This window comes from Plenodomus lingam (genome assembly GCF_022343315.1).
Source record: "Plenodomus lingam strain CAN1 chromosome Unknown contig_18, whole genome shotgun sequence".
NCBI classification, from domain to species: domain Eukaryota; kingdom Fungi; phylum Ascomycota; class Dothideomycetes; order Pleosporales; family Leptosphaeriaceae; genus Plenodomus; species Plenodomus lingam.
Window position 1 is genome coordinate 1,092,397 of NW_027093935.1, and position 13,288 is coordinate 1,105,684.

The following is a 13,288-nucleotide window of genomic DNA, read 5'->3' on the forward strand; positions in this document are numbered from 1 at the left end:
TGCAAATACGAGTAGGTACTCCGTGCTAAACAACAACATCAACATCACCCAATGCCGTTTCCCCTCTCCCCTCTCTCCCACATCCCCCGCCTACTGAAACTCACCAAACTCGCCATCATCAAAGCCCAGATCCTCCGCCGTCTGCTTGGGCGGACTACTCTGCTCAAACATCTGCCTGCTCCTCCGCCGCTCCTCCTTGACGCTCTTCGCGCTCGGCGGAGGCGGCAAAAAGGCACCGCCCCCACTCCCAGGCGGCGGCTTTATACTAAACAGCGCATCCTGCTCGCTCTTGCCCTGCTCCTGCTCCGACTTTTCATGCGACCGCGAGCGCCGACCCTTGAGGCCGCCCAAGTTGATGGATATCGTCTCACCCTCCTTGAGACTGAAGTCGCGCTTGGGCTCCTCGACGGCCGCTTGTTTGGCTTTTGCGGCGGCGCGGGGCCCCGCGGTGGCGGCGGCGTGTGCTTCGAAGCCGAGGACGCGGCGGGCGTCTTGCAGAGCGATGCTGAAGTCGAAGGCTTCCGAGCGCTCTTCAAAACCCATGCCCAGCACTGCTTTGCGGCCCTCGCCGACGACGGTGATGGCGAAGAAGCGCGAGCTGTCGAGGGCTTGTTCGACGACGCGCTCGCTGGTATAGGGGGCGGCGGCGAAGAGATCGCCCGTCTTTGCGTCTTCGAGGAGGATGGTGGTGGTTACTTTTTCGTCGCCGTCTTCCGACTGCTCCGTCGTCGTCATGGGCACAGACGTCTCGACGATGCGTATCCGCGCGGTGAAGATTTGCAGCTTGTTGTCGTTTGCGGTCCAGGTGCTGGCCTGGTAGCCCTTGACTGAGGTTGCGGGTGGGATTTGGTAGACGTGGACTTTGGGCGCCAAGTAGAGAATGCGCTGGATCGCATTCGCAGGCAGCGGCTGGCCAGTAAGAGGATCAACGTTCATGTTGATTTGTTTAGACGGAAGAAAAGTTTCTTGTCCTTTTTTTTTTCTTTTTCCTCTTCTTCTTCTTCTCTCCTTCTGTTCTAATTTTTCCGCTGAAAAATTCTGTGGGGAGAGGCAAGAAGAGAAAAGGACAATTCTTCTTCTCACGTTCTCTCCCAAGTGGTTGCAACTATACCTCGTATAGGTAGGTAGGGCAGCAATGGGCGGCGGGGGTGGGGGTGGGGGAGAGGCAAGATTGCCGCAAACAAAGGGCAGAATCGCGTCGGTCCACACTAGCGGGGTCGATCGAAATACCAGTCAGCAAGCCAGCAAGCAAGCAAAGCAAGCAAAGCAAGCAAACCAGTGGGCGACGGGTGGGCGTTGGACGGTGGGCGGTGGGCGGAGTGAAAGGTGGGAAAATGAGGGGTACAGACAGTACCGACTATGCAGACCAGACTACCCGTTGTTGGTACTTAGCAGACAGAGAGAGAGAGAACGAGATAGGTAGAGAGAGAGACTCCAAGATTCGCACAGAGTTCGCGATGAAAAAAAAAAAAAGGGCCGCAACTGTGTCCTGACTCTTCCTGGCCCCACGGCTTAGATATGAAACGAAGAGCTCCAAAAACAGAGGTGGGCGGAGTCTGGAGGAGATTGGACTGGACGGCATTGCTGAGCGACTTTGTTTTGCTCTTGGTAGGTTAGGGGGGGGAGGGGGAGGGGGAGGGGGGTTGCGGTGGGTGAGTGATGCGTTGGCAGCTGCGAGCCTACTACTACTACTACTACTACTACTACTACTACTACTACTATAGTATTACTACTACATGCTAGAAGTAACTACTACGACGCCGACTAACTACAAGTAACGACTGCTAGGTACTAGAGTATATGCACATGCAGCTCTGGTATGGTGACCGGCCAGCCATGCGGGTCATGCATCGTGTCTGGGCGAACCCAAGGGCTGGCAGCCGCTTGGGTCCAGATGCAGCACTAGTTTGGCGGCAAGGGAGGACGAGAGAGGAGAGTTGCGGTGGATCATTGTAGGACTAGGACTAGGGACATGGATACTCTTACTCTATGGGCTGTCGATGCTTCTTCGGTACCATTCATGCAGCATCATCTCATCTCAGATCTGTTGATTGACTAGGCCCTAGAACTCTGACCTACATGGGTACATGGTATTGACATACTACATCCTACATCCTACCCACACCACAGGTATGCAGTTGGATTGCTCGAGTGGAGGATTTCTTATCCTCCTTGATACACTGACCTTTCATCATTAGATCAAAGGCAAGTAGCATATTACCATCATTCTTACTCCTCTGTTTATTTTTATTTATTTCATCTACGGCCTCACCTGTTTGTCCCGACACCATGTACCAGGAGTAAACTACCCATGCTGCACACAAAGGGAAACGAAATACAGAACATTACATGAATATATACATGGAGGAAGGTCTAAAGCTTTTTGCAACGCGCACGATGGTGTTTGAGGAGAAAAAGTGTCTAAATGTATGTGTAACAGAATGGTCCACCCATGGTGCTCATTGCAGACTCAATTGTGATGTTCCCAGCATAGGCATAGCCCAAAGATATGGTGTCACTAAGCTTCGTGGCGGGTGCCGTTGGGTCGGAAATAGCAATCGTCCCGTAGATGGCGTTGGTACGCTCCGAGGGGTTGAGATTCTGCCATGTCCACCACACACGGTCGATTTGCGCATGATGAAAGAAGAAGTAAGGGTCTCCAGGGGAGGTGAAGAAGTCGGAGCCTGGGTCGCCACCAACCGTAAAATGGCCGGCCGTGTGCACGCCCATGAAGTTGTTCTCGAAAGAGGGAACGCCGCCTTGCATGTCGCTCCAAAAGGTCTGGATGTCCTTGCTATTGAGCAGCTTGACGACAGAGGCATCATCGGTCCATTGGCTCGACGTCCACGAGGAAATATCGCGTTTAAGACAACGTGGGTTGTGTCCGAGACCGATTTTGGGATCCATAAAGTCGCTGACGGGGTTCGCAGGTGTGCAGGTCAAGTCAGTGAAGACGGGGCCGAGATTCACTGGCCAATCCTTCAAGGGGCCAGAGGCTACACAGCCGCCACCTTTGCCCTTTGGGATCTTGATCATAGGTGCTTCGTTGGTCGGGATCCCATAGAAGGTTTGGTTCGTACATCCAGCGACACCATTGCCACCAATCGACGTAGCGGAACCGTCAAACACAGGCGACTTCATCGGGTCGTCGGCCCATCGTGGCCAGTTGTAGTAGGGCTGATAGCCTTTGTACCCACACTCTTTTCGGAGAGTCTGCTCATACGCATGGGTGAAGTAGCGGTGCCACGCAAGGAAGTTACCAGTATTGTGGATGGAGAAGGTTTGCTGAATGTGTGTCGCAACAAAGTCATCATACCGATTCTTGCAGCCAGGACACACAGACGCAGGAGTCTTGGAAGGCAACTTGCTCATGCACTTGATCGCAGAGATGTAATTTTGCTTCTCAGAAGTCGAAAAAGTAGCCCTGATAATAATATCAGTTCTGTGTCACCATCCCCCCTTTCTGCGTAATCAACATACCATTCGCGTCGCACAATGATATTCAGAGGATTGCACGTCTTCCACTGAGTGGGCTTTTGTGTGGCCTGGAAGATTTGCTGATTGATGGCAGCAAGACCGGCGTAGACATCAGCTTGTAGGATCTTTCCTCCCATGGTACCAAGCGAAATGTCATCTCTCTTGTCGAATGAGAGCACAGGAGAAGTTTCCTCAAACGCAGGAATGGCGCTGGCACTTGCAGCTGTTGCAAGCCACGCGGCAGACAAGAGTGTGGCCCGCATGCTTTCTGGCTAAAGCTGACCGATTAAGAAAGGCGTGGAGGCTGAAGGAGGTGAAGGAGGAAGGAAGAGCGTAAGGGTCAAGTATGTATAAGGTTTCTCGGCTGAAAGGCCAACACAAAACGACTACTCGAGATTCATTTTATGATATGAGCAAAGCTCTGGAAATCATGGTAAGCGACGGCTGTATATGCTAAAGTTGAACTGCGCCGTTCAAGTACCTTAGTGCCTTGCCAAAATTTGCCTCCTTCTAGTCTGTTCGCGGCAAGGTCGTCCCACCACTGATCAGCTCATAACATCTTTAGGATCAAGACATCCGGTAAGATAGATCCGCAGCGTGGTTGAGTCAGTATAGGGGTCTTTGGTCTGACCAAAAAAGGCTGAATGGTAATGCCCATTTCTTACAAGACCGCAAATTTTCGCTTTCGCATATGCTGACATGGCACTATTACTCTTACAGCTAAGAGATACCGACCCAACAGTGGCAGCCGTGATTAGTATGCGAGAGGCGTTCTCGAGGTTCATGGCTTGTGGATATCACACTGGCCCTTGGATTCGCCTTGCATTGACGACATGTCATCCCCGGACTGGTGGGAGGCGCAATTGACGCCTGGAAATGGGCTAGAAAGCATTGAATCCTCGGTCTCATTGGATACCAACAGATCGTTCTATATCGCTTGGAGTATTTGGATGAAAGACAGGGCATTGGATTCGTCGACAACAATAAGCCGAGCCGTGTCGCGTCTGTAGATTTCTTCCTTCTCGGCTGGCGCACTGGTCTGGGTATAGCAAGAAGAAAAGTACTGCCATGAGAGGGTACTCTACGGAACCAGGACAAGATCCCAGGTTGTGGGATTCCTTCCCAGGATCTTCTCGCAAACTCCGTTCATTCTGCTTCTCGTGCGCGAATGCCAATTCCTCCGTAGGATCTTCGTTGGCCAGGATTTTCAGGCTAAGTATGGGCAGTCCAATTCAACAGTCGATATTTGGAGGCCTTATAGCCGTGCGCCAGTAGTTCCCCGGTTTACATCGGAATCTCACCCAGATCTCAACTAGTTGATATGGCCTCTTGTATTCGTAGAAGATGTCGGTGGTCTGGAGCCTCGAGGTTTGTGGACGAAGTTGACCAACGGGCGGGCGGTTTGAGCGGCCCGCTAGTCAACCGGAAGTCCACTTCGCCTTTCGGAACTCGACGCCACTCCAACGCCTTCATTTCTTGTGCAACCATCCACTACATCTTTCCGCGGACCTTTTCTCCGTCCCATTTCCAGTGGAACCATTGCCAGCGTGTCAGCGGAAAGCATTCGCACGTGGATATCTGATGCAACCAAATGGACGCCTCCAACGCATGCACCGGCAACGACAGAATGTGTACCTGGCTGTGTTTCGCACCACCTACACGTGTAGAAGAGGAGTTTACATGGGAACTCTTTTGACCTATCGGTAGTCTCCACACTATCGAAGCCGTGTATCTGATACGAGACGACAAGGATATGTGCAGGTGTGTAGGAGTGGTCGACATTGCTGTCGTCACTTCCAAGTCCTGGCTCCGTGGACGTGCGTTGCACAGTCAAAACTCGAACTTTCTTTTTCCCACTCTCAGACCAGACTCAATACAGAAAGATCGCCGCCTCCTCTACGAGGTGATGGGTGCATCTATGCAAGATAGCCTGCTGACTTTCGAGCCCTGTGCGACGAGTTCTGGTCTGGTGGGGGCAATTCAACCAGGCGCAAACCAGTGGACCATCCACTCTGCGGTGGCTTCGATCACCAGCCCCTCACAAAGCGACGCATAGTGTGTGGCACCCAGTTCTTGAGTATATCACTGTATTTCTTACGCATGTGATGAATTTCGAGACTTCGCAATAGTCCAGTGTTCAAGGACGTTCAACTGCATCCTTCAGACGGCACTTTGGTGCATCGTGCATCAGACACCACCACTGGCATGTACTGAACGCATCTGTGCGTGTTTCGCCTGATCTGCCACGCGAAGGAGTTGCCCACTCCCACGCAGAGTAGAGTAGACTTCTGCTTTGCTACACTCGTACGGCCAGTGATTGGGCAGCGGACTTGGGACTCCGGCTATTCACCTACGCCCATCTGCTGCCGAGTCCACTTTCCGACATTAATCTTGTCTCTGCTGCAGATGAAGTAACAGGCATGGCATCCAAAGAGGCAAGAACCTGTCCGACCTGGTCCGGTTCCTGTCTACACACTGCATGAGCCTGGGGTGAGGGGGTTCCAGCCAGCATCCTATAGAGTACATGTCTTAAGATGCCCCCTTGGTATCCTGTGGGGAAAGCTGTCAGGAACGCGATCTTCATTATCGTTCTTGCTTTTCTTGTTTTGAAGAGCTGTCTTGAATCGTGTGTCGTGAGTCGACATGTTGCACCAGCTGCACGAGTTGCACGAATCCCTCTTCTCGCGGCAGGAAGAGGGGCCTCCGCCCATGCCACCACGGTCGCCAGAGTACATGGCCGAGAACATTGCTCCGCAACTGATGGCTGTTGAAGGGCCGCTGTTCGCGCTGTCCATGACTGCCGTTTTGATGCGGTTCTATGTACGGGGAGTCATGTTGAAGACGTTCGGGTGGGATGGTATGTCCGCTTCTGATAGCCTACACACAACCCAAAAATACTGATTCGTGCGACCAGACGCAATGATGGCGATCGCAGCGGTATGTTCCAAACGACCACCTCTCTCCCTTGCATCGGTACCTCGAAGCGCCCAAGTGAACTGACTCATTGCGCTCAGTGTATTAGCATAACCACCCTGGTACTCTTCCTGAAGATCATCGATATGGGTGTTGGACGCCACGCCGAAGCCTTTCCATTGGACAACATCTTTCCTTTTTTCAAGATTATGTATTTCTACTCCATCTTGATTATCTTCGCCTACAGCTTTATTAAATTATCCATTGGCTTCTTCTTATTGCGCTTGGTCGATCGGACAAGATGGAGGCCATTCCTGATTGGAATGTTGAGTACGTTGAATTCCCAAAACTCTCTGCGCAGTTCGACTGACAACCGCAGTGTTCATCGCAATGTTCACCATCGGTTCGATATTCGCCATCATCTTCCAATGCTCACCCGTCGCTGCAGGATATGACTACACACTGCGCCCACCCACAGGGTACGTCTCTCTCTCCGCAATAGCCCATCAGTCTCCTGCCTACTCACTCACTTTTCCGACCCCTAGAACAGCGAAATGCTACGATCCAACTATTTTCAAAAACGTCGGCGTTTTCAATTCATCCGTTAACATCGCAACCGATCTCATCTTCGCCCTTATACCTATCCCCATGGTCTGGAAACTACAAGTCACGCTCCGCACTCGAATCGGCCTTGGAATTATCCTGAGCCTGGGTCTCTTGTACGTTCTTGCCTCATAACACGGAACCATCATCCCCCCGTCCCCCCCTTTCCAAAGCACAGCCTACGTAGAGCCCTACTGAATAAATCCCTAAAACAGCGCATCCGCAGTCGCAATCTACAAAACACCCATGCAAGCCAACTTCTTCAAAGAACCAGACTGGTCAGGCAATGGATCATGGTACTACATCTGGCAGCAGTACGTCTTCTCCCCTATCCATTTTCTACCTGGCACTCGACTCGACTTGACTCCATTACACCACAACACCACCCCACCCCCACCCACACCTACTAACAAGACCCCCCCCAAAAAACAGAGTCGAACTCCACATCGGCATCCTAGCCGCCTGCCTCCCCACCATCAAACCCCTCATCTCCACCTTCTCCTCCACCCTCTCCACCCTCACAAAAGGCGCCCGCTCCAGCGCCTCTCACACCGGTCCCCACCCCACCAGCCTGCCCTTCAAATCCAGCGGCTATGTACGACAGCACGAGGATCCGCGTGCGGAAGCCAGTTTTCCCATGAAAGAGCTGAGTGTGGGCTCGGCGAGCGAGAGGAGCAGGACGGTGCGGGATGTGTATGATGAGGATGTTGTGTTGGGGAAGGAGGTTGGGGGGTGTGGGTGGAGGGTTCAGGGGGGAGGAGGGGAGGATGGGGGGGTAGGGGAGGGGAGGAGGAGTGTGGCGGCGAGGGGGATGACGATTGTGAGGACGACGGAGGTGAATGTTTCGAGGTGAGGGGGGTGGTGAGGGTGAGGGAGTTTCGGTTGTTTGTTTTTTGGGGGTTGGTGGGGCTGTAATACATGGGATTGTATATATATAGGTAACGACGTTGGTTGTATGGCTGCTGGTCGGCTTTGTCTGAAGGAATCGGATCGCTTGTACTGAGATGTCTAGCCATGTACTTCCAGCTTCTCGCAGTGTAGGAGACGGGTAGTCTCGAATCTTGATTTGGCATATGTCTATGACCTTCTATACGCTCTAACATGGTATCCACATCTAACTCGTCACATTCCATGCAACCAAGGCCAAAACTCTTTTATTTGGTAGTCTGCACGGGGTTTAGGCCGGCAGCACCATTCTTGTATGCCTCGTATCCTTCCTTGGCGGCTTCTTGCACCGTCGTCTTGCCGTCGACAATCTCGCGACACTTGGTCAGGATGTTGGACCAGTCCTCAAACACGGTGAAGGGGACATCCTCCCTGGCGCAATAATTGATCAAATCATGGCCCTTTTTCGCAAACAGTAGATCCGTCTCTCGTGCCGCGGAGAGATCGCTCACACCATCTCCCGCATAAAACATGGTCGGTCGGACATCGGCAGACAGCGACGAGTACTTGCGCAGCTCAATCGACTTGTCATGGCCAAAGCCACTCTCGGGATGCCGGAAGATAATCTCCCATCCGCCTTCCTCGTTGATCTTCTTGCCTGGCCGTGGACCAACATAGTTGCCGAGCACTTGCATCCTGCTTGCCTCGGGCCCGACCAACTTCTCCAGCAGGGCCTTGATAATGGGCTCCATGCCGCTGCTCAGCACAACCACGGGGATGTTGTTGGCACAGCTCCATTCGAAAAAGGCCTTGAAGCCTGGATCGAGCTTGATGTTGTCAACCAGGTATTGCATGCATTGGTCGTAGGGCCGGGTCACGCTGTCCATCATGTCGCGGAAGGAGTCGCGAAAGGAGATTTTGTCGTCGAGGCAGGCGAGGTTCATGGCGCGACGGCGGGGCTGACCGTAGCCGATTGTATCGGTGAGGAAGTCATTGGAGTCTTGGAGAGTGATGGTTCCGTCAAAGTCGGTGAAGAAGATGTACTGTTGTGGAGATGGTTAGTTGTGTTTGTGTTGGTGAATGTTTTCTCTTAGAAAAGTTACATTCCGAAGGCATTCCGAAGCTGAAATTGGTATTTCATTGGGTGGGTTACCTTTGGGTTCGTGGCCATGGCTGGTAGATCAGCCATGTTAATTTGCGATCCCATCTTTGACTGGAATGACTGGCAGTATATAAAGAGTGGAAAGTGGATTGCAAAGATGTTCAAGAGGAAGCCAGCCCAGAGAGATGTGTTGGAGCAGGGAGGGGCACTGACTAAGAGTACGCTAAGAGCAGACCCTTGTCGCAAACAATACAATACGGTATTCTATACCTAGACGAGGAAGGAACCGACGGCTGCTAGTTGCGTCATTCGGGGATCCCGCGTTGGCCCGAGCTCAACCCCACGCCGGGCCTTGGCAGTGTCCGAGCTCGAATGCCAGCCCGCGTTTCCGTGCGGGCGGACGCCCGGCAGGCTTGTTGGTTGCATCTTGGACCATCAACTCGTCCATTTTCCGTGTTTCCCTCTTTCCCTCGCCATTGGGTGAGTTGGATGGGCCATTGTCAGAACCGCTCGGTAAAGGATGAGGCCGCTGCTTCATCATGCTTCACGCTTGCTTGCGCCATTGCTAGTGCCCACGACGCGAGCTGGGGCAGGATTTGCGCCAGCAATATGCTCGACATGTCAGTACCGGAGGGGTGATGGCTTCCAATTGAACGGCAGGAGCATACCCGAACCATGCTCGCGACGGCCATTTTCCACCTCGAGGAGATGGAGGGAGGATAGAAAGGAGGGCGATCCGTCACAGCCCATTTCAATGCCACCACCGTCGCCAGAATCGCAAAACACGGGAGACAGTAGGCCTGCATTCACAGACAGCCCGTCGTTGCAAGAGAGACAAGAGCGACTTCAGAGGGAATTCGACGAGATACAGAGACAGGCCGAGGAGCAAAAGGTGCGGGAGAAGGCACAGAAGTTGCGGGAAGAGGAGGAGGCGCGCCGGCAGGCAGAGGAGAGGGCACAAGAACAGCGGCGTCTGCAACAACAGGAACAGGCTCGAGCAGCCCAAGTCCAAGCCACGGAAACAACACTCAAGAAAGAGGAGGTCGACGACAACATTGCTCGTGTACCGGATGAACAGCTCCCATCCCATCGCGAACGCCAACGATGGAGTCTCTCCAAGCGCCTCTCAGACGCCATGGACAATCTCCTGCCCAAGCTTGCCCTGGTCACGCAAAAGGTCAACACATATACCGGTACAGACTACTCTGGCGTCGAAGCCCTGCGTCGAGAGATTCAGGAACAAGGTAGGGTTTTGACTTCGAACCACTTCACGAGCCCATGCACCTAACAAACCCGCAGAAAAACTGGTCAAAGCCCGCCGCCTGGCCATTGACGAGAAGAAGCAAGCCCTCGACACCGCCCTCGCCCACCAAGCCGCATCCCAGAAAGAAGTCGTCGCGCTCCTCGAGCGCAAACACTCATGGTCCTCGAGCGATCTCGAACGCTACATGTCCCTCATCCGCTCCGAACACATCAACGACCAAGCCGTGCGCGAGGGCAAAGAAGCCGTCGCCAATGCGGAAAACGCGCTTGAGGAAGCCCGGGCACAGCTCGAGAAGCGGGAACGTGCACAGTACCACGAAGAGCAAATCTGGAGTGACACGATTCGCAGAAACAGCACTTGGGTCACCTTTGGTCTCATGGGCGTCAATATCTTCCTCTTGCTCTTGAGCCTGGCTGTACTCGAGCCCTGGAGACGCAGGCGCATGGTGCGTGAGATCAAGACGGCGTTGGAAGCCCAAATCTTGGCCATGGAGAACACACCGGCTTCCACAACGCTCACTCCGGCGGCTGCTGCGGCGGCAGAGGCGGCGGCGGCGCAGCATGTCATACCGGTAGGTGGACTCTTTGACGTTGGCGCTGAACCGACCACTGAATTCTTCGAGGCCTCGGAACCCATTGGCGATGAAACCCTCGCTCAAATACCACCACAGACTTCCGCCACTTCATCGTCAACAACTACACCACCCACCCCCACCGTCGTCGTACAAGACCCGCCCACGCTCGTCGATCCGGCACTCGAGTCGGACACTCCCGATCCTGCTTCTACGCCTCCTACGCCGCAAGATTCCCTTCCCGTGGCCACAGACTTCGAAGACGCGCCATCTTCTCCCCGCTCCACCCTTCAACAATGGCAGCATCACGTCCGCGCCGCGGCCCTGGATGTAGTCAGCGATCGTGTGATTTCCATACGCAGGATTGATTACACGGCTGCTGTGTTGCAGGGGGCTGCCGCAGGTGCAGTGATTACTGCCGCGTTGGTTGCGCTGTGGAGGGGGGGTTGAGAGCGAGGTGAGTTTGTACATGGGTATATTGGTGTAGATTATGGGGATGTAAATGGGGAAGTTGGGTGAATCGAGCTCGCGTCTTTGTGCATGGGACTTTGTGGATGTAGTATATACTAGTTATCAAGGATCGAGGATTCCTTGGTTTCACGCTTATGAGAAGGATTTGTGTGTATTGTGCATGAATGCAAGATGGCTTGTAGAGTTTATAGAAGGGGAAAGGGAGGAGGTGGGGGTATGACTTTGTTGCATAGGTTGGTGTTGTCTAGAATTTTAGTAGCAGAGCATGAAAGGAACACACTCTTGCTTCCAACACCACCACAACACCACCCCAGCAACAGTTGAATTTCGAACCCCGAGCATATCTCGCAGCTTCCCTTTCCTTCCCATTACTCAACTATACACATCCGACATCCTCCCAGTCCAACCTGAGCCGAGCCTGAAACTCACCCCCTCACTCACCCACCCAATCGACCCACACACCCAAACTCAGGAATCATACCCAATATCTCCTCGAGCTCTAATCGCTCTCCTCGCTCCAGCTGGCCCGACCTGCTCAGCAACGCGTTAGCAAGTTGGCGCGTTAGACAGTGGCACGCTGTACAGTCCGGGACGCAAGGGCGGATACGTGGAGCTGTGAGTGTGCTTGTGGGTATGGGTTTTGACAGGGAAAATGGGGTTATGGTGGACTTACGGGTGTGGGGGGAGTAGGCGGCGGTGATGTTGGAGGTCAACTTGGACTTGGGCTTGGACTTGAAGTCTGGGTGCAAGGTGTTGTCGAGGGCTTCATGTGTGGCGAGGCCGTTGTTGTCGTCTGCATCGCTGGCTGGGGTTTCGCACTTGATGAGTTTTGGCTTACCGTTGCTGTCGCCCTTGTGCTTGGGCTTCGGCTTGGGCTTCACGGTGACAGAGTTGCTCTTCTTGCGCTTGGGCAGCTCTTCTTCAGGAGCGTCTTCGTCTTCGGACTCATTCTTAGTGGGCGGAATCTCAACTCCCTCGTCATCAGTGGCGGGCGTCATCTTCTTAGACGAGGACGCGCGCTTGCGCTTTGGGGTTGGGGTCGCGGGGACTTGGTCTTCATCGTCGTTACCACTGTCTGGAGAAAGATTTCGCTTGTTGTTCTTGGGCGTAGCGCGAGACGTCTTGTTCACAGTCGAGGTTGACTTGCCAGGAGAATCATTGGCGGGAGTCGGGGGGTTGTGCTCAAAGGCCTGCTTCATGCGGGAGTAGCGCTTGCTGGCTGCGCCAGGGGTGGTGCCGCATTTATGAGCGATGTCGGGCCAGTTGGGCTGCTAGAGGTTGGGGGAGTGGTTAGTTTGGGATTACGATGGATGTTGTAGTGAAGTGAAGTGAAGTGAAGTGAGGTGAGGTAAGATGAAGAATGTGGCTGTACAGGTGAAAATAACACTCACGTGTTCACGCTTATCGTGTTTGACGCAGAGCCAGAGGAACGGGTAGTTGGACGCCGCAGGTGTTTCGCCCTTGTCCATGGATTGCTTGAGGCGATACCAACGCTTCGAGACGGCGCCAGACTTGAGGTCCATGGCGGTGGCTACAGCGGCCCAGTTGATCTTTGATAAGTTAGTTTGATGTATACTGTGTGAGTTATGAAGACAGGGGAGCTGAGAGTGCGATGAGATGGGGGTTAGGGTGAGACGTACGTTGGGCGCTCCACCGTGGGTCAGTATCAAGTACAAGAAATGAATATTCTCGGAGTCGGTCGGCATGTTGACGACGAGAAGCTGATGCAAGTCAGTTGTGATCTTCTCTGCTTGTGCGAGTAATATGCTCACATGCTGTTGCTATACGTGTGATCTTATTCGCGGGTATCTGAAGTTTAGACTCGAGACATTGGAGTGTAGGTGAGGAGGGACAGTCAGGTCGGGTCCGTCTCTCTTTTATAAGCCCCCAAGGCGTAGCAACAACAAGAGTGCGACAGCAAAAGACGCACTAACATGTTTAGCGCCGAATTCTGCAGTTGAATAGGAAGGAGCGGTGTTTTTGGTCAGGACAAGTCAAAGTG

At 53.4% G+C, this 13,288-nt stretch overlaps 8 protein-coding genes across 8 annotated transcripts; 2 read left to right on the forward strand and 6 right to left on the reverse strand.

The window, feature by feature from the left end:
• Positions 1-90: 90 nt before the first annotated feature.
• On the reverse strand, positions 91-936 carry IAQ61_003799 (uncharacterized protein; the record flags this gene model as incomplete). The annotated part of the gene is made up of 1 exon (XM_003837320.2): positions 91-936. One exon carries the CDS (start codon positions 934-936, stop codon positions 91-93), a length of 846 nt encoding a protein of 281 aa, XP_003837368.2.
• Positions 937-2,421: 1,485 nt separating this feature from the next.
• IAQ61_003800 (uncharacterized protein) lies at positions 2,422-3,740 on the reverse strand (the record flags this gene model as incomplete). The annotated part of the gene is made up of 2 exons (XM_003837321.1): positions 2,422-3,424; positions 3,481-3,740. 2 exons carry the CDS (start codon positions 3,738-3,740, stop codon positions 2,422-2,424), a joined length of 1,263 nt encoding a protein of 420 aa, XP_003837369.1.
• A 134-nt stretch (positions 3,741-3,874) lies between these two features.
• IAQ61_003801 (uncharacterized protein) lies at positions 3,875-4,262 on the reverse strand (the record flags this gene model as incomplete). Its single annotated transcript, XM_066096098.1, has 3 exons — positions 3,875-3,898; positions 3,959-4,018; positions 4,143-4,262. The coding sequence occupies 3 exons, from the start codon at positions 4,260-4,262 to the stop codon at positions 3,875-3,877; spliced, it is 204 nt and encodes a 67-aa protein (XP_065953974.1).
• Positions 4,263-4,891: 629 nt separating this feature from the next.
• On the reverse strand, positions 4,892-6,061 carry IAQ61_003802 (uncharacterized protein; the record flags this gene model as incomplete). Its single annotated transcript, XM_066096099.1, has 2 exons — positions 4,892-5,270; positions 5,832-6,061. The coding sequence occupies 2 exons, from the start codon at positions 6,059-6,061 to the stop codon at positions 4,892-4,894; spliced, it is 609 nt and encodes a 202-aa protein (XP_065953975.1).
• A 59-nt stretch (positions 6,062-6,120) lies between these two features.
• IAQ61_003803 (uncharacterized protein) lies at positions 6,121-7,846 on the forward strand (the record flags this gene model as incomplete). Its single annotated transcript, XM_003837323.2, has 7 exons — positions 6,121-6,334; positions 6,392-6,414; positions 6,492-6,720; positions 6,770-6,869; positions 6,936-7,109; positions 7,209-7,307; positions 7,426-7,846. 7 exons carry the CDS (start codon positions 6,121-6,123, stop codon positions 7,844-7,846), a joined length of 1,260 nt encoding a protein of 419 aa, XP_003837371.2.
• Positions 7,847-8,147: 301 nt separating this feature from the next.
• IAQ61_003804 (uncharacterized protein) lies at positions 8,148-9,154 on the reverse strand (the record flags this gene model as incomplete). The annotated part of the gene is made up of 2 exons (XM_003837324.2): positions 8,148-8,921; positions 9,032-9,154. Coding segments are annotated over 2 exons (897 nt in total), but the record flags the coding sequence as incomplete, so codon positions are not given.
• Positions 9,155-9,734: 580 nt separating this feature from the next.
• Positions 9,735-11,265, forward strand: IAQ61_003805 (uncharacterized protein; the record flags this gene model as incomplete). Its single annotated transcript, XM_066096100.1, has 3 exons — positions 9,735-10,224; positions 10,280-10,815; positions 10,867-11,265. The coding sequence occupies 3 exons, from the start codon at positions 9,735-9,737 to the stop codon at positions 11,263-11,265; spliced, it is 1,425 nt and encodes a 474-aa protein (XP_065953976.1).
• Positions 11,266-11,785: 520 nt separating this feature from the next.
• IAQ61_003806 (uncharacterized protein) lies at positions 11,786-13,222 on the reverse strand (the record flags this gene model as incomplete). Its single annotated transcript, XM_066096101.1, has 6 exons — positions 11,786-11,817; positions 11,960-12,557; positions 12,678-12,836; positions 12,927-13,007; positions 13,059-13,067; positions 13,217-13,222. 6 exons carry the CDS (start codon positions 13,220-13,222, stop codon positions 11,786-11,788), a joined length of 885 nt encoding a protein of 294 aa, XP_065953977.1.
• Positions 13,223-13,288: the final 66 nt, after the last annotated feature.